Here is a 22,829-nt window from a genome sequence, read left to right as displayed (position 1 = left end):
TCATAATAGTGTACTTGAGTAGAGTACTTCTGTTACTTAAAGCACATTCTGCTGATAATACTTGAATTTACACATAATTTAAAATCTTGGACTTCAGATGCTGCGTGTTTCTGGACTCAAACCTGTCAGACCACTTGAGTATGTGATATCCTTACAGTAGCTCTGTTGACAACACTCACAGGAGCTCCTCTTACCTCCTGTAGCACAGTGGTTTCTTAACAATGACGTACTGATGGTTGGGTATACAGAGTGTGTGTGTGTGTTTTCAAGGGTGTCAGTAAACTGTTTTCATCTGTGAACACTACAAACAGTGGAATAACTGAAACCACAATACAAAAATGAAACACTCTGTAGGTAATAGCATTGCTAATTTTATTTCACAGTCATGTACAGCTTGTACACCATTTGTATGTTTTTTTTATTCAATGTGAAATGAGTACATCTTTTCAAATATTTTTCTGAGGGTCAAAACACAACTTCATTACAGAAAACATAACACAACCCATTGACATGTCACGTCTCGGAGGCAGTGGTGGCCTTAAGGAGGAAGTGGACTTGTTGTGGTTGTACTGGCTGCATCCAGGGGTGAACATGTGCAACTGTTTTAGTGACTTGTCATCAGTGAAACTTCACTGAGTGCATATAATGTTTCTTTTTAAACTACCAACTCAAGATCACTCATATCAAATTAAATGATCCTAATAAAAATGTATAGAAATAGTAAATATGTAAAGTAACAGGACAATATAGTCAGGTGAAAAGATGCAACTTTAAAAGCAGCTCACAATACTGTAGAATTGCCCAACTTAGTGGTAAACAAGTGAAATACAACAGAAGCCAAGATTATGTGATACACGCACATGCAAAACTGCATTCAACAGATATAATTCCCCACATTTTCCCCACCACCATTGTGTGAGTGACATGAAGGTGACAGCTTGTCTGAAGATAAACGTGTACATTTTGTTAGAGACCCACTGTTTCAAGTTACCGTAGTAACTGTGAGGAGCCGACAGTTGCTTGGCAACACTGAGAGCAGAGAGAAGGGATGAGGCTGAAACGGGCAAAGTTAACAAGGCTGTGGAACTGACACACACGCACGCGCATGCACGCGCATGCACTCACGCACACACACACACACACACACACACACACACACACACACACACATGCTAGACTGGAGCTAAGTTTACCAGTAAGCAATCTGTTGATGACCTTACTTCTCAATACTATTGCTGCATGCCACTCAGCCTATGCTAATGAGCAGTATATCTTAATATTTGCTATAATATATCTTTCAGTCACAGGCCTTGATAACAAAGGCTATTCTCAGTTTCAAAGCAGTCTTGAAAAATGTACAGTGCTGGTAACCAAACAAATTTCGCCTAATAAAAGTATATCATCCATAGATGGTGTAATAACATGGATGACACGTCTCCTCTTCCTTCTACTATGCAGAAATCAAGCTAAAATACTCCGGATACGAACGCCGCTATTTTGCAGCTTTGGAGCCAAGTCAGCACAGTTGTGATTGGGTGAGGATCCAGTCGATATACCTGCTCGACCAATTGGGAATAAGTCTCAGCTGTTGCTAATGATGTTTCACCTAATTTTTATAGCATTAAATAACTAATCAAAATCAAAATTACTGGAAAAATGAACACTTCATACATCAGATTGATAGAACTGCCTAAATGATGGAAAACACCTTTGAGAAAAATGTATTTGATGTGTGCTTTAACTTTCCCATCCATCAACATGGGTGATTCATGACCTATATTGATTTATGACTTTATATTTGTTTTGTTTTACAAATTCACACAATGCTGCATTTTGACATGCACACAAAAGGTCATAAACAACTTCAGGCCGTGAAATTATTTAGGAACATAATTTCTTGAATGAAAAATATGCTTGACACTTATTAGAATGGTCTGTATTATTGCATCCCCATAAGTAACTGTGTGAATTAAAATCTCCGCACCACACTACTCTGCCATGGACTGGTCCACTTGCTGCATTTAATATCTCAGGTGTCAGTCTGTTACATGGATATAGTAATTCACTTTCTCTATGCTGTCTGTTTCTGTCCATACTTGGATTTCTATTGATTCTTGTTCTTTACCAATGGTATTTACATTGTACCTCATCCCACTCCTCACAACGATTGCAATTTCGTTTACTTTTGGAACTTTGGTCTTCGACACCATAGATTTATATATAAAGGCTAGATGTCTCGTTCGACATTGTGTTGGTAGTGGTAAATAACCATAACTTGTTCAATTTTCAACCGATTTTTAAACGATCTGGTTTGTTATAAACGTCAGAGATGTAGTTATGACACTGCATAAATTATTCATTTTTTTTTTTAGAAAATAACATAATTATTCATAAGTATGCAGTGTCAAACGTCTCTGACGTTTATAACAAACCAAACCGTTTAGAAATCGGTTGAAAATTGAGCAAGTAATGGTTATTTACCACTACCAACACAATGTTATGGGTGAGCGAGCTGCCCCCTAGCAAGATGGCCGCCATGTGGGGACGTTCGTCTCCGTTGGCCGGCAACGCAGACGAGACATATGTTCGACACTACACCAAATGTCACCCCTCCCGCCATCCACTTCAATTCCCATCTCACTTCCTGATCCGTCACTTCCCTCTGCCCTCTTCTGACCATTCACAGCCTAGTCGTCGCCAACCGCCTCCGCCTACTCTTCATCTCCGGAACCAGTTGAGCTGCCATGGTGCTCTTGAACACGCCCCTCCATTCTCCACACCGCGCCACAACTTCCGGTTTCTGCGTTGTAGTAACACACGTTTTCATCTGTGTGTGGCGGCGGCATCGTACGTGTTTGTGTAGAAAGAAGTTGGGTGTGCAGCGGCAGCATGTTGGAGGAGACAGAGACAACCCGGGACAACACAGAGGACATGTCGGGAGGGTAAGTTAGCGAAAGTGCTGCTCAACTTCCTGCTGTTTGAGGAACTACGATGTGTGTGTGCGTGTGCGCGGGCGTGCGTTTGTGTGTGTGTTTGAGAGAGTGTGAGTGAGTGAGTGAGTGAGTGTGAGTGAGTGAGTGAGTGAGTGAGTGAGTGAGAGAGAGAGAGAGAGAGAGAGAGTGAGTGAGTGAGTGAGTGAGAGAGTGTGAGAGAGAGATCGGGATGGACATGTCTCCCAGCTGTAATGTTGACAGTCCAAAGTCGTAGTAGTTTTGAAAGAAGACGTCTCTTTGCTGTAGAGATCGTGTGAGAACGAAAAAGTTGAGCCCGATAGTTTTCCGGAAGCAGTTGCTCGATTGGACGTCAATGCAGGAATTTATTTATTATATTATGGTTTAGTCATTAGAATGGTCGCTGAATTTCGCCTTCAAAAATATCGCTTAGTTTGCGGTGTTTGTCAATTAACGTGATCTCCATCGTGTACAAGAGTTAGCCTTGCTAAGCTATTTCTGTTTCAACTTCCCTGTTTTGGCTCCCTGCTGCCACAACCACAACCAGTAACTGTAAAGTTTACACAAAGTCATTGAGCACAGTGTGCATGCTTGAAACATTTAACAAAACTTTAAACAAATCCAAAATACTGTACATCAAAGACTCAGTTGACTAAATACACAACAACATATTTCTGATGGTGTTGGCCAGGATAGGGAAATAGTAGATACTCATGATGTAAATATTAAGTACTTACATATAAAGGTTCAATTCTACGGCACCAAGAAAACCACAATTTGTACAATTTAGATGAAACACACTTGTGAAAACATCACTGGGATTCTTTTTTTTCCAATTTCTACCAATAGATCCCTTTCACCTTAATCTTACACACTGGACCTTTTTAAATACTGTTCATAAAACAGTTGTAGCATCTTGTTCTTCATAGGCCTGGAGAGTGTTGATCTAATTTTACATCGCTCTTTGAGCTTATCACACAGACTCTTATTTGTAGCATTTAACACACTCCCTCCAAACAGAGGGAAATAATCGCTGATGTTTAAACGGGTTAGGGTTATTTAAAGTGATGGCTAAACATGCGGTCAAAAATAACAGCAGTATTCATATCAACAATATGATATGTTTATCTCTTTGTGTACATTGTCTGATGTTTATTTCCAATGTGTTTTCTCACTCTTAGTTATTTCTATATCTCGAAAGCCATTAACATTGCTTCTAACTGGGTTTGCAGCATGGAAGAAACCAGGGACAGTAATCTCTACATCGACACTGACTCGGACGCAGCCAAGACGACTGATCCTCCCAAGTTGAGAGTCAAATGGACTCAGGAAGAGGTAAGTGAAAGGAAGACATTAAAACATATGTTGTCCTTTCAACACTCTGATATTCATATTTTGGACACTTACCAGTTAATGTTATCTGGAGCTACTCACTCTATTTTCAATACTTTATAACATTGGCCACTTAAATGTGATGCTGCATGCTAACAGTAGGATGGATTATGCTAAAGAAAATGCCACATTTATTTGTTAGCTAATGTTAAATATAACTATAAATTCAATAAAAACTGCATGGCTCTCTCACAATTATCCTTATGTGAAGTCCTCCTGATTTACCCATGTTGTTGTTATGAGGTCCTGATAACCTGTACCTGTTAGCTGACATTAAATTATTGTGCATCTGAAATGATTTCTTCCTCTGTTCAGGATGAAAATCTCAAAATTCTGTTCAGCAAATTTCAGGACGATTGGAGAACCATCGCCTCTGTTTTACCCGTAAGTATTCAAAAACCAAATTGGTTCAGAACGAGAATGAATGAATCAGCAATGTGAACTAAAGCTTAATGGAACGGGTGAAAACCCAGAGAGTTTGGAGCTGTGTATTTATAATTTGAAAGGAAATGTAAATCTCTGAATGCTAACAAATGTCCTACGGTGAATATTTAAACCCTGACTAATGCAACAACCTGCTTTCATATTTAAATGAAGGGTTAATTTCCTCTTGACATGACAGGGTCGAACAGTAATCCAGTGCAGGCGCCGCTGGCATTATCGTCTGAATCCTGATATAGTGAAAGACAACTGGACCAGAGAGGAAGATGCAAAGGTTGAAAAATGACACAGAAAATCAGATACACACTTAACTTAAATAGTTTTTTACTGAATATTGTCCCATCTCATTTTGTAATTCTGCATTTGCACGTGTATTTGCTTTGGACAGATAGCAGAGCTGGTGCGCTTGTACGGCACCAGCCAGTGGGCTTTTATTGCCAAGTCCTTAAAAGGGCGGTTGGGGAGAGATTGTCGTTTGCGATGGCACAACCAGCTTGACCCACTGATCAAAAAGAACCCCTGGACCAACAAAGAAGAACTTATCCTCTACAAAGCCCAATCCGTCCTAGGGAACAAGTGGGCGGAGATTGCCAAGCTGCTCCCTGGAAGGTGGGCTTGTTTGTGGGGAAATTTGACGAGGTTGATGTAAAGCAGTCGCGTGGCTGTTGCAGTCTATTTTGATCAGGCATGACGGTGATTTTAATGGACACTTTTTATTTCTCTTGAAGGACAAACACGTCCGTGAACAATCACTGGAACTTCAACATGAAACAGAAGGTGGCTCTGGGCTTGTTCAAAGGTGCTGCTGAAAGCATTTCCCTTGATACTCAATCGTCTGCAGAAGGAGAGGTATTTTGAGGGTATTTTGCATGTACTTTGTAAGGCTCATTGCGTCTCATTTCCCCTTTTTGCTATTGTTTATTAATCATCACTTAGTCCAGGCAAAGGAGCGTTTTACGACCGACTAATTGTAAAATAATCTTTTTCAGCATAGATCAATTCTATGAAATGTCCAGAACAACATACTAAAAGTCCTAAGAAATCCTAGTTGAGGAAATATGTTTAATTGTCATCAATCCGAGATGTCTGCCAATAAGGCCAGGCAACAAAACACCCCAATGGGGCTATTTTTTCCTTTACTCCTATCAAAATGAAACTTTACACAATGAAAGTACCCATGAGAAATAACATTTTTTGTATTACAAGTTTCTTTGAAAATGAATTTTAATATGCAAATGAGCTATACACTAATCGAATATGCCCGAAATACACTCAAATAGGCTTAATTTTTTCCTTTACTCCTACCACAATCAAACTTTACATAATCAAAGTATACATTAAAAGTGACTTTTTTTGTATTACAAGTTTCTTTTGAAATGAATTTGAATATGCACATGAGCTCCACACTTATTGAATATGTCCCAATTTGCATAGGCAAAAACACCATTCATATGTGTGACAAATACATCGGCCCAATCTGCATCCATCATCCTACTGCCAATAGGTGATGGCAAAGGTGCTTTTAGACTGGCCTCTAACCTGAAAACTGCCTGGCTTGGTAGTACCTGCCAGGGGTATATAACCCCCGCCGGTATAGTCTTCCTAAAACTGGTATTTTTATTAAGTTATTACAAAATTATAGTGTTTTGGTCATTTGTGGGTTGCTGATCAGACTATGAATACAATTAGAAGGTATTTCTGCCTTGTGAGTATTCTGGATTATCATTAGATGTTGCGTTAAATTACATTACCTAACATGTCATTTGGCAGACGCTTTTATCCAAAGTGACATGCAATTAGTGCATACAACATCTATTTTTTTTTTTTTTTAGGGCTTCAGTATCTTGCCCACAGGTGGACTTCAAGTGTGACGTATTGTTAGACGCTGAACCAGGAAGTCCTGTCGTGATTTCTTCCCTGGCAAAACTTAAAGAGTTGGTTTCGGATGCCTAACAAAAAAATTCTAAATGTTAAAAAAATTTTAATCTCCAAGATATTCCCAGCTGGCCGACTTGGTCTAATTCTCCTACTCATTGCTTTTCTGCAGGTCAGGCAGAACTCCAAACAGGAGGCGGCTGATCCACCTCCAGGAGCTTTGGCCTCATTGGGAGAGGTCACCTCTCCGAGTCCCCCCTTGACCCCCAGCTCGAGTTCCAGTCCCAGTCCCAACTCAGGTGCTTCTCCAGCAGCCACGGCGGTGGACCAGAAAAAGTTTGTTGATGCAGCACTGAGGATGATCGCTGAAGACATGCTGCCATTCAGGTGACTTTCGGTGCTCGTTGCTGTTTATTTGTCCCAATGGGGTAGTTGTCAAAACACCCAAGTTTGTTCATCTGCAAGTTAAAGAAATTACTTAATGAGTCTGTGTTCCTTGGTCGATGTCCTGTGTGTTCCTTGTCTGTCAAGCAACCATGTTTGTGTGTATTGAATTACTTCACTAAAGCAGAAAGGCAAGTTATCCGAATGAATGAAAGTGTTGATGTAGAAATCTGATCACCAGTCTTTATCACCTCCTCACACACTCACCACATTAATGTATCTTTGTTCCACACAGTTTTTTGGAAGGCGCAGGCTTTAGGAATTTTGTCAGTTCCCTTAGCCCTGAATACAACAGGCTAACCCAGCGGGCCATGAGCCTGCAGCTTTACAACGATGTGGAAAGAACAATCAAGCCTCAGCTGATCCGTGACTTTAAAGCCTGCCTTGCAAGCCACAAAGATGGTGAGAACCCCATTCATGTCACGTTTGACCTTTGGGCTGGGAACGAGTCCCAACCAGGGGAGGAGCCCATCGTCGTCGTGCAGCTCCACTTTGTCAGTGATTCCTGGCAGATCCGGCGTCCCATCGTGGCTTTCCGACAACTACGCCACAAAAACATCCCTGCCGCTGTGGCCAAAGAGCTCGAAGACGTGCTGCTCAGCTACGGCATATTTCCTCGCAGCATCGGCTTCATCCTCACCAACCAGGCCAAAGAAACCTTGTCAGAGAACAACTTGTTCTGCGACTACAAAATCATCTGCTCCGCCAACAAGGGAGAACCAAATGGGAAGGAGACACTGACATTTTTGTCCAACCAGTTGCCAGAAACCGAGTCCCCTTTTTCCGAGACGCAGATCGGGAAAAGGATCACCTGTGTGGCCAAGACACTGCAGCTAGTGATCAAGGAGGCACTGAGGAACTCCAGAGTGGTGGAGAACATGCTCTTACAGGTCAACAACGTGGGGGCTTTCTTAAGGAGCAGCGCCTACTGGAGTGAGGTAGGAGAAATAAACGAGCATATTTATTTTACTCTGTTTTACATTTTTCTTGACAAGGCAGATGCTCCCTGTCAACTTATTTTTTTATGTCACAGATTATTCGATTTTACATGCAAAGAGTTGGCACTAGGCTGTGTTGTGTTTTTAATTAGGTTTGTATAAATCCCTCTGCATTAAGTGTGCATATCAATCGCAGAACCTCTCACATTAAATAATTTCAACTGTGTGGGGACAAACTAAATCCCAGACATCAGACTTACTGGAAGTTTCTAATGTAAAATGCATTTCCTTTTGTTAACTGTCAAATAATGGTTGATAAATGACACTGGGTCAGAGGAGGGTTATACGATGGACTGGTCTATTTACAAATATCTTGTTATGTCTCATTCAGTGTCATTACTGTCTTTCTGTGCTAATTTATTCCTTATGTTGGGCACATATTATCAGAAATCTTTATGGTAACAGTGATTCAAAAATTGAGGGATGTTTATTTCTTGATTTGTTTTAACCTCACCATTTTGTGTCATTTCGTGTATTTAGGTTTTGTTGAGGGAGTACAATGTGTCTCTGTGCCCACCTTCCAGTAGCTGTCGCTGGAACTCCATGATGCTTTCTTTACGCCGCATGGTGCAGGAGACTGCCTGGAGCGCCGTGTTAAAGGTCCTTGCCCTGGCCCGCATAGAGGCCAGCGACACAGCCAGCGCCCCTCCATTGATCATGGTCAAGAGGGAGCAAGTTTTGGACATCCTGAGTCTCCTTGAGCCCTTTGAGGAGGCCTTACAGGTAAAAGGGAACGTTAATCCTCACTCTTTTGGGAGCTATTTGTGGACCTTAATCAAGCAAAGATTCAGTGTGTAGGATTTAGTGGCATCTGGTGGTGAAGTTGCATTTTACAACCAACCATTTTACAACAGACAGATTAACACTTGCTTCTCGCTCCCCCTTCGGAGCATGTAGGAGTGGCCTAAAGATAACCAAAAACTAAAAAGACACCTCTCTAGGTCCTGTGTTTGGTTTCTCTGTTCAACATGGCAGCCTCTATGGAAGAGGACCCACTCTCAATGTAGGGAACCAAGAACAAAAACACCCAAAATTTGTTTCAGGTGACTATAAGCTAATTGAAATATAATTATGATCATTATTTTACAAACTCTGTTGATTAATCCCCTCAGTCCTACACACTGGACCTTTTTAAGAAAAAATGTGAATGTCCGCTAGCTCCGACCTCTTTTCTGTGTTTTTGTGTGTGTCTGTACTTTTTGCGTGTTTTCATTGACTGTGGTTTTGGCCGACTGTGTGCATCTAGTGATGCTTAACTGCTGAGCCAAGTTATATGTTTTTAAAATGACTTTTAATTCTCTATTTTTATTCTATTGTCCTTTTAATTTTTCTTTATTCTCTTGTCTACCTCATTTTGACCTGCCTGCTGCTGTAACAAGTGCATTTCCCAGATGTGTGGATCAATAAAGATCTATCTAATCTAATCTTATACTGAAGGACTTTATCCATTAGCTGCTAGCAATATCCTAAAGGAAACACTGCATGTATTAGTTTGTCAGTTGTACATTGAGCATTAGTTCAAGGATAAGACCTATCTTTTTACTTGTGAACCCCTTAATACAAATACATTCAAATAAGTATTTGCTATAGAGGTATTGTTTGTAGAAGAGCACGTGTGAACATTTCCCCTTTGCCTCTTACAACTAAGGTCCTGCAAGGAAATGGTGTGACCATATCTTTCATCATACCCTCCCTCGTTGGACTGGATAAAATCTTGGAAAGCAGTGCCACCAACTACATCCACTTCAACAAGGCTCTACGCACAGGCCTCTACACACAGTTCCAATCCCTAATTCACCAGAGGGAAATGATACTGGCTGCTGTGCTTAACCCTAGGATCAAACTGCAGGTACTGATTTAGCAGAGAGCTCTGACTGTTCTGTCAACTATTTTCTATCCAGAGAGCTGATGAACTGAATGCTTCAAAATGTGGGGGGCATCTTAATTTTGAAAAAAAATCAGTATATTTGTTTATATATTTAGCTGTGTGGTGTTTATATGTAGTGCATCAATTAAAATATCTCGCTCTGTCTTGCATTTATTTCAGCCTTTTGCTGCTGTCAAACTGGATTACAAGACAGGTTTCCTGTCTCCTCCAACAAAGTACCTTGCTCACACCATCATGGAAGCCACATTAGAAAAAATGGGGGCCTTACCACCTCCCTGTGTGCAAACAGATATATACCAGATCAAGAAGGAGTTTAAACAAGAGCCAGAGGACCAAGAGGAGAACCAGACCAACACACTAATGGAGGCATCTGGTGCCTGCGAAGATGAAAACAACCGCGATGGAGTCAGTGGAAATGAACTCAAGCGCAAGTCCATCTTCAGCTTCCTCCAACTGCCTGCAAAGACCATAAAGTCTGAGTCTGAGCTTGATATGTACCTGGCTGAGCCACTGTGGGAGAGCAACTCCAGTTTACTGTTTTGGAAATCTGCTGATCGGTTTCCCATGCTCCAGGCAATCGCCAAGAAGCTGCTGGCAGTACCAGCCACCTCAGGCGGCTTCGACAGACTCTTTCCAATGGCTGCATGTATTGTAAGAGCCAAGAGTAACCACCTCCCGCATCACACCACAGAGAGACTGCTTATATATAAGGACTCCACAAAGACTGTTAAAAAGCACAATGGGGCCAGTAAACACTGATGGATCCAGTCATGAATGGCTCTGGTTGAACTTTTCTCCATACTCACTGTTTCATGCTAGTCACATCACATTAAACAAAAAAAACAATATCCGCTAAACTATAAATGGTGTTTGCACATCCACAATCTCTCCTAACACTAAATTAACCTGAGTGTTATTTCAACTTTGTTGTTGTTGGCAACAGTAACAAACTGAAATAGAGAAGTGCTAACTGAAAAGTCTGAATGAAAAAACATGATGTAAAACCAGTGGCTGACTGTCAGAGCTCAGTATGGGCTCAGACGATTGAAAGTAAAAAGCAGCATATTTTTGCCTTCACAGAGTACTTAACCTATATGTTAAAACCGACTTAGATAGACTTGTGAAACTGTATTCCCAAGTTTGATTCATACCTAAAGAAGGTTCAGGCCAGAGGAGTGAACAGGGATTTGCATTTTGCAGCTTTTTCAGTTCAAACAAATGAAAAACATAAACCTGCAATAATACCATCAAAATAATTTTTATGATTCTTAAATCAGATATGCAAGAACACTGCTACACATCAACCGTTTTCCCTTGATGGAAAAATGTACTCCTCTCTTCAGCAGGTCAGTGGACAGCTGATGATTTAACGTTTGTAAAGGTTTTTATTAGTTGTACTTTGTTGGCTCATGACAGCGAAGTGAATGAGAATGCAAGGTCTTGTTTGTTTATATCTTTCATTTTTATTGGCCGTCTTATCAATGTGCAGCAAGGAATGTTTCTCAAGATGCAAACAGCTTTCTGAATGTTTTTTTCTTCCTGTTTCTGGGGATGTTTTCCTGTTGGAAAAGATCCTCTACATCCAAGTTTCATTCATTCTCTACAATCAATGGTTTGGCTGTTGTAGATTGGCAGGCCCAAAAGGTTAGATACAAACTGAAGTTCACATTGAATAACAGTTGACTGGTTTTGTTTGTAGACTGGTTTAAACTTCGGTCGTTTTGTGTCGCATCATGGAAGTACCCAGAGAATGTTTATGTATGAAATATTAAGGACATCTTTTTCTCTACAGTTTTTTTACGGCCCAGTGTTTACATTTATGTCAGAGAAGTTCTCTTTTTTGTAACATCATGTGCCTAAGAATAAAACAAATGCTGCAATAAGCTTGCAAAAGTGACTGTAAAGACTGACAAGTTATTAAAAAAGGCATATTTACCATACATACCACATTTTGCCATCTATCGAAAGGACACTTCCTTCACCAAAGTTTTTTTTCCTGTTATTTAATTTCCACTGTCTAAGCAGTGACCGAGAAACACGTACACATGGAATCACATACACAGATAAATCATAGACAGAAAAGGAACATTTTATTGAACATGTAAAATATGTATAAAAATAAAATCATTTATAGAAGTAAATAGAAGTTGTGAGAGTATAGTAAAATACATAACACACAGTATACTGTAGTAGATGTTACTGCTAGTGTTACTATAGAGCTGTGATGACTTGTTGACGTCATTCTGTAGCCTTCAGTGATTGGCTGAACAGACCAACTACGTGTAAAACAACGCGCCAGTGACAACTTCCGCAGCGACGCTCCTTTAACATGTGCGCAGGGACTACAACCGAGGAGCTGACTTTCTGAAACCTGAAGGAGACAAACAACACTGGAGTCCATCGCTGAGGACTGAGACACCAGGAACTGCCAGTCACCAGCTAACCCTGCTAGCCAGCTAACTGGGACTGGGTGGTGGCCATGGCTCTGTACGTGAAAGCCGCAGACATCCTGGAGAAGGCGGAGAGGAAGCAGGGCGCTCTGAAAACCCTGGTGTACGACAGCAAGTTCTCCAACATCAAGCAGCTGTTCGCGCTGGTGTGCGAGACCCAGAAGTTCTCCTCCGTCCTGCTGGAGATCATCGAGCACACCAAGCTGCTGAAGCAGACCCGGCTGAGCCCGCACCTGGCCATGGTGCTGGTGTACGACCTGCTGATCGGACAGGGCCTGAAGTGCGGCGGCTCCTGGAAGGTGATGATGATGAAGCACCGCGCCCGGCTGCAGGCGGCGCTGGCCCGCATCAAGGTGAAGCAGAAGGTCAGCCGGAATGAAGACCTGCTCCCGGCCGATGTGCTGAACCCCGCCGGCGAGCACCTGCCCAGGTACGTGCGTGTGAACACCCTGAAGACCACCGTGGAGGATGTGGGGGTCTACCTGAAGAGGGACGGCTTCACCTTCCAGGGAAACGCCTCCAGGCTGGAGGACCTCACCCTGAAGGAGAACCACTTTGTGAGGGACATGCACCTGCCAGAGCTGCTGGTCCTCGCTCCTAAAACGGACTTCCATGACCACTTCCTGTACAAGGGCGGGCACATCATCCTGCAGGACAAGGCCAGCTGCCTGCCCGCCTACCTCCTCAACCCTCCACCCGGCTGCCATGTCATAGATGCCTGTGCTGCCCCCGGCAACAAGACCAGCCACCTGGCCGCCATCATGAAGAACAAGGGCAAGCTGTTTGCTTTTGATTTGGACGCCAAGCGACTGTCCACCATGTCCACTCTGCTGCTCCGAGCCGGGGTCACCTGTCACCAGCTGGCCCACCAGGACTTCCTGAAGGTGGAGTCTGACGGGGCGCAGTATAAAGATGTGGAGTACATCCTGCTGGATCCCTCCTGCAGTGGATCAGGTACAGTCATCTTTCGTCCCCGTGTGTACATGACCCAGGTTTCGGATCACCTCTCTTCACAGGTCTTTGACTTCCCAAAGCTGCTCTCAGACCAGAGAATGTCCGCGTGAGCTCATCGGAGAATACAGCAGGGAATTGTCTGGAAAATTCACAAGCGAGAGCGAGTTGATGACTTTTCAAAAAGTGGAGGAATATGAACATGTCAGGATAGAAAAGAGGCCATACAGAAAATAAGATTGAGGCTTTTGGTGATAAATCAAAATGCAGGTGTTGATTTGCTCTAAACAAAAACACTGGTGCTGCAGCAGCATTTATACGTCATGTCCCGCCTCCTGCTTGCTCTAACCACACACCACCTCTTGCCTGAATGCTCTGGACATTTGGTTCTGGACATCGCTCTTGGTTTGATCCTTTTGTCTTAAAAGGGTTTTCGAAAAACCTGTGACTACAGTAACATGAGAGTCATGATCACAAACTATCTTGAGCACATGAGCACTTTAGATGAATTTAATATATAACGTTCTGGAGCATCACAGGAGCAGAGCGCCACCACCAAACCTGCTTACATGTTATTAAAGTGGATTTAAGTAAAAGTTGGAAGTACATCAATTTTACTAGCCTACTTTTTTTGGGGGGTTCTCAAATACATTTCACAGGGAAATATTATGATCTTTGCTCGACTGTACTTGACAGATATATTAACAAGTTACTGTCTACAGACGATTTTACATCACATCATAACACATAATAAACTGATGAAATACAATTGATAGAAGTTAGTCCATTGGTTCCATCCATTTATGGCTTCATGACGACTTTAAAAAACAATGTGTAGTCATGTTTTTGTATTTTCATATTAACAGCTACAACAAAAAGACATTGTGTTAAGATAGAAATATTAATGATGATATAATCTGCAGGTATGGTGTGCCTCCGGGACAGCACCTCTGCCAAGCAGGAGAAGGAGCAGGCTCGTCTGGCCTCCTTGGCCTCCTTCCAGCTGCGGTGCCTGAACCACGCTCTCAGGTTCCCCCGCCTGAAGCGCCTGGTCTACTCAACCTGCTCCATCCACAGGCAGGAGAATGAGGACGTCATAGGAGCCTGTCTGCAGCAGAACCCCGGCTTCAGGTAGCAACACCCGATCCAAATGAAAATAGTCATACCGCTGTTCAGTGTTGACCATTTTCTCTTAGATATTGGCTGTCTGGGTCATGTGACTTGGCATCATTCCCTCCATCTGTATAGAGTTTGTTTTCTGGAGAATATTTTGTGTGTTTTTTTCCTCCAGGTTGGTTCCTCTTCTGGCTCAGTGGCCTGAACGAGGCCTGGAGCCGTTTACTCAGTGTCTGCGCGCCAGCATCGCCACGACCCGCACACACGGCTTTTTCGTGGCGCTGCTGGAGAAACACAGTGAGGCTGTGAATACGACACAGGAAGCTGTTGAGATCAGGTAAATACTGAGGTATCATGTAAAATCCTATATAATGTGATAAATGCTCTGGGGTTTGTATTTCCGAGGGTAATCAGTAATTTGATTTACATGGATATTTACTTTGCAACCTAGTTATGGTGTATGATTCCTAGAAAAGTCTAATATGTAAGACTTTTGCATTGTGTAGGCACAGTGAGGAGGTATAACCCATAATTGATCGACCTCAGATTCATAAAACGTTTTGATGTTTATCAAGTGTTTGTAATTTTTTTAAAACCACAACCTTCACTCAGAGCAAAAATCAATCTTCAAACTTAAAAGAAATAATAATGTGACATTAATCGTGATAATTATAATGTATATATTTTCTATCATCTGATATGGACATTTTTATCTTGATGGCCACGTCAGTCAGAGGCTGTACAGTTTGTTAGTAAGTTTATGTTTTGCTGATCTGTCACAGCGGACCTGAGGCGACAACTACACACAGTCCACATGCCTGCGAGGAGAAACCTGAAGATCCCGAGTCAGAGGACGAACAGACACCTGCAGCAGACGTGATGCCCTGCAGACAAACTGCCAGTGCACCAGGCAAGAAGAGGAAGAGGAAGAGGAAGAATAAGACTACAACGACCGTGGCAGCAGCAGTGCCGGCAGCAGCAGCAGCAGCAGCAGTGGCGGTGGTGGCGGTGGTGGCAGCAGCAGTGCCGGCAGTAGTGGCAGCTGCGGCAGCAGGGCCGGCAGTGGTGGCAGCGGTGCCGCCGGCAGAGTGATAAGAAGAAAAGAACTTGCACATTATGTTGCCGGGAGTGATTGTTTGCGAAGGCCTATGCTAATTTCCAATAGAGACATGTGTGGAATGTGAATGAGAAGTAAAGAATATTTTTAATGTATCAAGTGTCTGTGAATCATTCTTGTTTCATTCTTTGGTTTCTTTCCTTATATTTTTCCCGATTGAGGTTCAGTTTGTTTTTTGAATTGCAGAGAAGTGATGGGTGTTATGTGGGAGGGGCCATTTAACCAGCAGGGAGAAGCTTATTTAAGATAATTAAGATAATCCTTTGTTCGTCTCAGATGGGAGAAATTTGCAATGTTCTGGTCAAACAGACTCATGGGTTGACCAGTCTGACTTTTATAGAAACATTGTTTGGTGTTAACTGGTAAATAGTCTGTTAGTCATACTGCAACTTGTCAGAAAAGCTAAGTTTAACAAAGCAACTTTTCTGATGCAGCTGATTTTAATGTTGATATTGTATGAAGGAAAAACATGAACACTCTTTCTCTGTACTAACCTTAGAAGAATATCGTTGTGTTCCAACCTGCAGGCTGCCTCATGGAGCTTTCCCCCGGCTCATGTCCCTGGTGCCCAGAGCGAGTCCGTCCCGAGTGAGGAGATCTGCAGGGTCATGAAGCATGTGGCTCACAGAGCGTAATAGAGCCAGAGCTGGTCAATACAATGCTTCTCTCTACCCTCAGTGATCTATTTACCAGGGTTATGAAGAAAAGCTGTCATGTACAACAATGACTGATCACGTCTAAATGTCAGTAAATTATCTTTTCAAACAGTTTAGAACCGACAGTTACCAATTCTTCACTTCATGTAGAAAAAACCTCTGGTACCTGCTGTGAAATGCTCCGCTCTCCTTCACCACGGGGCACTCACTGTTTCCTCTCTTCTCTCCAGCTGACGATGTGCAGGCCGACACGGATGCTGCCCTCTCCACATTTGACATGGCAGAAGATTCTGGCCCAGCAGAGGAATTATTTGGACAGTTCAACAGTCAGGTGCCTAAACACAGACACATTTCAATATATTTTTAATTTAGTAGCCCATATTCACAAACCACAATTTGTCTCAGAGGACTTAACAAACTACAAGAAAAACCATGTGAGGGATTCATCTCCCAGGACAGATAGAAGAGTAATAGAGGCCGCGTCTAACAGAGCATGTCAAAAAAATAACAATGTTTACACCTTTCATTAGAAAAAACAGGTGGAAAATAGAGCGGTGTATCAATATTTAAATTAATAATACAAAAGAAAAATAAATGAGATGAAGGAGCACTAATGTCAGTTGTAATGATGGTAGTAATAGTTGTAATAGGCAGATTTTATATCTAAGCATATCTTGTAATCGTAATCCTCGATTATGATCTTCGAGAGGAAGATTGTAATGAGACATTAATATGATGAAGAGGAGGAAAGAGAATGAATCTGTCGTATGCCCCAGACAATCAAGTTCTACAGCAGCATAACTAAGAGATGATCCAAGACGGACCTGAACCAGCTCTAACTCTAAGCTTTATCAAAAAGGAAAGTTTTAAGCCGACTCTGAAAGGTAGAGAGGATGTCTGCTTCCCAAACTGAAACATGATTCAGGAGAGAAGCTGAAGACTCAGGCTGCTACCCAACAATTTACATTTGAACATAGAAACATTTATTAGACAGAAAAGTAGTTTTATCCAACATGTGCACATTTCCCCTGCTGTTTGCTCAGCTTTCATCTCAAGTGTGGGATCAACACTTCTCTTTAGGAATATGAGAAGCTATAAATAAACAGTTTAGACGTTTTTCCCAAATTAAGAAACCTTTTCCCCAAGTTTCTTAATCGTAACACGATACATTGACGTCTTGCTTGTCTTTCTGTAGAGTCATCAGTCAGTCATATCCATTATATATGTGGTGACTGATTTTCTGTGTCTTAAACACAAGAGGGCGCTGCTGCAATGTATAAGACTGAACTCAGTGTTCCACAGTGGTTGTATGTGACATTTACAAGGAAGAGAATAAGACATTGAGAACAAGAAACAGCAGAGACTCTTACTCTCATATTTTATGATGTACACAAAAAAATCTATCTGTCATGTGGTAATTATTTTAGTTTTTTCAAAATGTATTACCTAGGTTACGGTCGTGAGGGCTGTAACAATGAATAAATCAGTAATCAACTACTGAAATTAACTATTTTGATGGATGATTAATCAGTTTGATTGTTTTTAATAAAAAAGTCCAAATTCAGCTTTTTAAATGTGAATATTAATAATAGTTCTCTTTGCTCTTATGTATAAGTAAAGTGATTATCTTTGGTGTGTGGACAAGACATTTGAGCCATGTTGAGGCTCTAGAAACACAGATTGACTAAAAAACATTTTCTGACATTTTCTGGAACAAAAAATTCATCAATAAATTGATTATTCAATAACGAAAATAATTGTTAATTGCAGCGCTCTTAAGAACATACAGTATCATTTGAGTGGTATAAAGATGAAACCAATATAATACACACTGTATATTTCTGTTAGCTCAGTCCAGTCCGGGTATTGATTTTTCCTCCAGCTGTTAGTGTGTGTGTTTGTCACAGAGCTACAGACACGCAACACACACACACATTAAGATCTACTCTCACACTCCATACACACGCACACACAGGTCTCATGCGGCTCAGATCTGAGTTTTTGTCGTTGATGTGTTGTGACAGACTAATGCAGTGGTCCTCAAACTGGGAAGTGGGCCCTCCTTGGGGGGGGGCATCGAGCAGGGGGATGGTGGAGATGGTGTGTACGACCAGCAGGAAACATGGAGTAGAACTAAGCTGAATAGCTGCTGATTTATTTTGAGAAAATAAGCAGGCCGACCATTAATGTTTCTGGACGAGGACCGAACCATCGTAAGTTCTGCCTCTGACCAATGAGATGAGACGAAGGAGAAACAGTCGGCCATGTTTGTGACAGCGGGACGAGTTGTATCCAGCAGAGAGCAGTGTTTGTCTTCCCAAAGAACCAGGACATCACCTCGCTGATCTACTGAACAAAAGAAAAACCACATGGAACATTCAATCTCTTTGTTAGTGTCTGACTCCACCTTAGTTCTTGCTTCAAGTGATTACATTTTTTGCTTTCACATCTGTACAATATCTTGCACAGAATGATAGTAAATCAACAGTAAACAACAATGTTCTTTCATGTTGAACAATTTAGTTTGTCAGATTCACAAACACATGCTTGTATATTGTTTTGTCAGGTGATGTGTTTGTGTTGATGAGAGATTGAGTGAAACCACCTATGCTGTGTGTGTGTGTGTGGGGTGGTGGAGGATGCAGGTTCCACATTCTGGACGGAGGTCCCCTCCACTGATAACTACAGGGTGAGATACATTAAACCACAGCTTCACATTTTCCGTCACTTACATAAAGTGAGCGTCTCTCCTGTGGAGCCGTTAGAAAGCTGCAGCATGTTTAATGATGTGAGCAGCCCAGTCCGCCTCGTGGCAGAAAGATGTAAAATGGTGGGTTTCTAAGATGGAGTCAGTCGACACTACGCCACATCCTCCCCGCCCCCCCCCCTGTTCCATGGTATCCATCTCTGCCCATTTCCTCCCATCGCTTCTTCCCTTCTTCTCTATCTTCAGGGAGGATGGAGAGACCCCAAGGAGTCAGGGGGATGGAGAGACCACAGGGGGAGGCATACAGGACGGAGAGAGGAGAAGTGGGAGGAAGAGGTGGCACGAATAATGGGAACGGAGTAAGAGGGTGAGCGAAGCGAGAGAGGAAGGGAAACAGCGATGGGAAGCCCCGACTCCTCAAACTCTTCGGCTCACATCTCTCCTTTTTTTCCCTCTCTTTTTCTTCCACTTCTCTTCACTCTCAGCTGGAGGTCTACTCTCGGAGCCCAACTGTAGGTCGGAACTCTTCATCGCCTGTCTCTCACTTTGGGTGGTTGGACCCTTTTTCCAGGGCATCCTTGTCACCTTGGTTACCGTTGCCAAGAGACCCGACTGTTCACTGGCTAGCATGGCATCATGTTATGTGCTGGACCACCATTGGGTGGGCGGGGTGAACGTAGGGTGTTGGTTAGGCGTTGCACGGGGGGGGGGGGGGCGGGGCAACAGTAGCTGCAGCCCTGACCTGACGCTGATGGAGGAAGAGCTCGCCGCCACTGATGCAGTGACACGGTGCTCCAGGGAGCCCATGGCGCTCCTCCAGCACTGTGGGGAGGAGTACAGGAGCTAGAGGGGGAGGAGGGAGGGAGGCTGAGTGGATGTGACAGATGGGGTGAGGAGGAGGAGGAGGAGGAGGAGGAGGAGGAGGAGGAGGAGGAGGAGGAGGAGGAGGAGGAGGAGGAGGAGGAGGAAGAGGAATGTAGAAGAGACTCATACAGTAGAAACAAATGTAATGTTACTCTGATTATTCTGTTTTTGTCCCTCTTGTTAATCACCTCCAGCAAGGAGTTTGGGTTTTCACTGATGTTTATTTCTCTGTTTATTCACACGATGACACAAAAAGTACAGAACTGATTTCCATTTAACTTGCTGGAAGGGTGTGGTGTAGATATCAGGGAGGAACCCATTACATTCTGGTGCAGATCAAGCAGCAGATGCATGATTCATTTTCCCACTCTCTTTAACATTGTGAGAGAGGACATTTTGCAACATTTTCCAAAATTTCTCAGATTAATTCATGGTTCTTGATTAGAAAAATAGGCATACTTCATATCTCATGCCTCCACTACTCAAGTGCTTTCTGAATGGAAAGGTCTTTTTCAAGCATGAATACATTTTCACTGAGCTGCATAAACACAGGTTAACATGTCTTTAAGTCAGAGGATTAAGAGGAAGTTCTGTGTGGAATTATAACAATCACAACTTGAATCTAGCTTTTATCCATCAAAGGAACATTTCACCCACATTTCTACTTTTTCCTCCTCTTGAGGAGTCTAGTCAGTGTTCATGGAGGTCAGTGGACTATCCTACTAATTTTCTGTTTTAATTGTAATTTTTCCAATATCTTGGGCATCAAAAATTCAATCACCTTTCAATTCTCTCAACATTTCCAAAAATGCCTCTACAGTAGGGTCCAAAAAACTATTGCAGGTATTTGTATTTAGATGCATTGACCCTCTAAAATGATATACTCTGATTGCATACTATACTGTACATTGATATTCCTTTGTGTCTGAAACGCTGGCCATGAGGTCGACTGTTAACGCATGTGTGCGCATCAGTGTGCGTGTGTGTGGGGGGGGGCAGGGGCTCAGTGAAGTGAAGTGGAAGGGAGTGGGGGACCCTGTAGCACTGTCAGCAATGTATATACACACACAGACGAAACAGGAACGATCCTGTCTTATATAAAAGTCTTTATGGAAAAACTCTTCAGTCGTGCAAAAAATGTCGCTGTGTGTGGTGGACATTGACAGTCTGGATTGTGTGCATGTTTGTGGTTTTGAATTGGAGAGTGTATAATAACTGCTTAGTGTGTGTTTGCTATGTTCAGGCTGTATGCAATTAACCCATTTATGTTTGAGCTGGGGACATGTACGGTATGCGTGTTTTAAAGGTGCTAAAGCGGCAGCAATTTAAATTGACAGGTGTGTGAGCTGCTCCGCATTTGCTCATATGTACCGTTGTTGTGTGTGTGTGTGTGTGTGTGTGTGAGAGACAGAGAGAGTGAGTGTTGTGTGTTCATTGGTGGAGAAGAATCCATACGACAGATTGACAGATACGCAGACAGATGCTTAGACGGCCTTCAGAGAGAGACGCCTGTCTCCGCTCCCAGCACCCACGATACAGTAGGAGAACAGTATGAACATATACACACATACTGTACATACACGCACACAATGTGTCACTCCATTTTACTTTTCTCCCTCACACACACAGCCACAGCTGACACACTATGTCCTGTTCACAGAGCAGACGGGCTCCTGCTGCGCTATAGGGGCGGGGGTCAAAGGTCGGCCCAGATATCACATCCAATCTTCTGGGGTCCGTGTCACCAGCTGGAGTTCAGTCAGTCAGTGTGGTGCACAAAGAGGCGACAATGCCGTCGGGTACAAAGACAAAGAGAAGCTTACTGTCGTGTTGCATCCGGCCGTTCCACCCTAAACCTTCACAGAACATCTTGAATCCAACTGTGCCGACCTTTGACTGAAACTTGTGTTTGTGGATTCATTATCTGCATTCAGGAAAGATTTACACAAAATCACATTTCTTTTTGGTTACGCAATTGTCGCTTATAAGCAAATGTAAATCTAAACCCAGATTACTCCTATCACTAGAGAGATGGCAGAACTAAAGGGTCGGTTTGCCCAAGAATAAACTGCAGAAAGTCTCAAAAAACCCTAAAGGACGCAAGTTATATATGCACAGTTTTGATATTTACAACTGATTAGCTACTATGTAATAAAAAAGAGAGTTGCATACTGTATCCTAATGCATTCAGTCTGACTTCTACACATTCAAATAGTTTTCGAAAGAAACAATAAAAAAACCTTCAGAATATGTCTGCAATCACATTGTTTAAGGTCAAGTTGAGCTTGTTGGCTTTTTAGTTTATAAGAAATGTTAGAGATAAGTGTTGTAACCAAGCAACCACCGCTGCATATCTGCAATTCAAAGAATACTTTTTATGAAGTTCAGTCCAGTGAAGAGTTTCTAGCCTTTGTTTTCATTCAGGCAATATAAAATTATATCGGATAAAGCTTTTAATGAATATGCTGACTTGTCATGAATGTAACAGGACAGCTACACAGATACATCTCTCTCTCATTGGGAACTTTTCCTTTGGGACTTTGCTGAAAAGCAGAGCCCAGTCTGTGTGAATCTGAATGAAAAGACAGAGATATTAACAGTTGTAATGTCGTGCACCACACACATCTCATATGCGCATGCTCACGTACACTTGCTGCAGTCTGTGTGAATTTTTCAATGGGCTTTTCAATTATTGACACACATTAAATATGCACAGCACATGGCAGCTGCAGGCTCAGCTGAACCTCAAGACTCACCGGGGAACTTAAACCTAAAGTTAACCTGTATGTGTTTACTGATCTCCCTCAGACCGTCCAAAGACATGCAGTTGTTTTGGAGAATCTAAATCGACCACAGCTGTGAATGTCAATGGTTGCTTGCCTGTATGTTGACCCTGTGATGGTGACAGGATAAGCTATATAGATAATGGATGTATTGCGGAATTGATCAGGTCCTAAAGGGGTTGAGAATCTGGAGAAA

General features: G+C 42.4%; 2 protein-coding genes across 2 annotated transcripts; both read left to right on the top strand.

The window, feature by feature from the left end:
* Positions 1-2,810: 2,810 nt before the first annotated feature.
* Positions 2,811-11,856, top strand: mybl2a (v-myb avian myeloblastosis viral oncogene homolog-like 2a). Its single transcript, XM_061075001.1, has 11 exons — positions 2,811-2,942; positions 4,184-4,286; positions 4,659-4,727; positions 4,966-5,058; positions 5,173-5,393; positions 5,513-5,633; positions 6,832-7,046; positions 7,339-8,041; positions 8,582-8,824; positions 9,750-9,950; positions 10,149-11,856. Exons 1-11 carry the CDS (start codon positions 2,890-2,892, stop codon positions 10,746-10,748), a joined length of 2,622 nt encoding a protein of 873 aa, XP_060930984.1. The 5' UTR covers positions 2,811-2,889; the 3' UTR covers positions 10,749-11,856.
* Positions 11,857-12,308: 452 nt separating this feature from the next.
* On the top strand, positions 12,309-15,718 carry nsun5 (NOP2/Sun RNA methyltransferase 5). Its single transcript, XM_061075000.1, has 4 exons — positions 12,309-13,393; positions 14,314-14,521; positions 14,682-14,843; positions 15,289-15,718. The coding sequence occupies exons 1-4, from the start codon at positions 12,469-12,471 to the stop codon at positions 15,596-15,598; spliced, it is 1,605 nt and encodes a 534-aa protein (XP_060930983.1). The 5' UTR covers positions 12,309-12,468; the 3' UTR covers positions 15,599-15,718.
* Positions 15,719-22,829: the final 7,111 nt, after the last annotated feature.

Source organism: Limanda limanda, chromosome 7, assembly GCF_963576545.1.
Source record: "Limanda limanda chromosome 7, fLimLim1.1, whole genome shotgun sequence".
Lineage (NCBI taxonomy): Eukaryota > Metazoa > Chordata > Actinopteri > Pleuronectiformes > Pleuronectidae > Limanda > Limanda limanda.
This window is presented reverse-complemented; position numbering and strand designations above follow the sequence as displayed.

What these genes read in the sequence shown, in the direction of transcription:
- mybl2a (XM_061075001.1), top strand. Translation starts at nt 2,890, where the DNA reads ATGTTGGAGGAGACAGAGACAACCCGGGACAACACAGAGGACATGTCG. An exon ending in TCAAATGGACTCAGGAAGAG is followed by an intron (nt 4,287 to 4,658) that starts GTAAGTGAAAGG and finishes TCCTCTGTTCAG; the next exon opens with GATGAAAATCTCAAAATTCT. An exon ending in GCAGCGCCTACTGGAGTGAG is followed by an intron (nt 8,042 to 8,581) that starts GTAGGAGAAATA and finishes TCGTGTATTTAG; the next exon opens with GTTTTGTTGAGGGAGTACAA.
- nsun5 (XM_061075000.1), top strand. Translation starts at nt 12,469, where the DNA reads ATGGCTCTGTACGTGAAAGCCGCAGACATCCTGGAGAAGGCGGAGAGG. An exon ending in CAGCAGAACCCCGGCTTCAG is followed by an intron (nt 14,522 to 14,681) that starts GTAGCAACACCC and finishes TTTTTCCTCCAG; the next exon opens with GTTGGTTCCTCTTCTGGCTC. An exon ending in CAGGAAGCTGTTGAGATCAG is followed by an intron (nt 14,844 to 15,288) that starts GTAAATACTGAG and finishes GATCTGTCACAG; the next exon opens with CGGACCTGAGGCGACAACTA.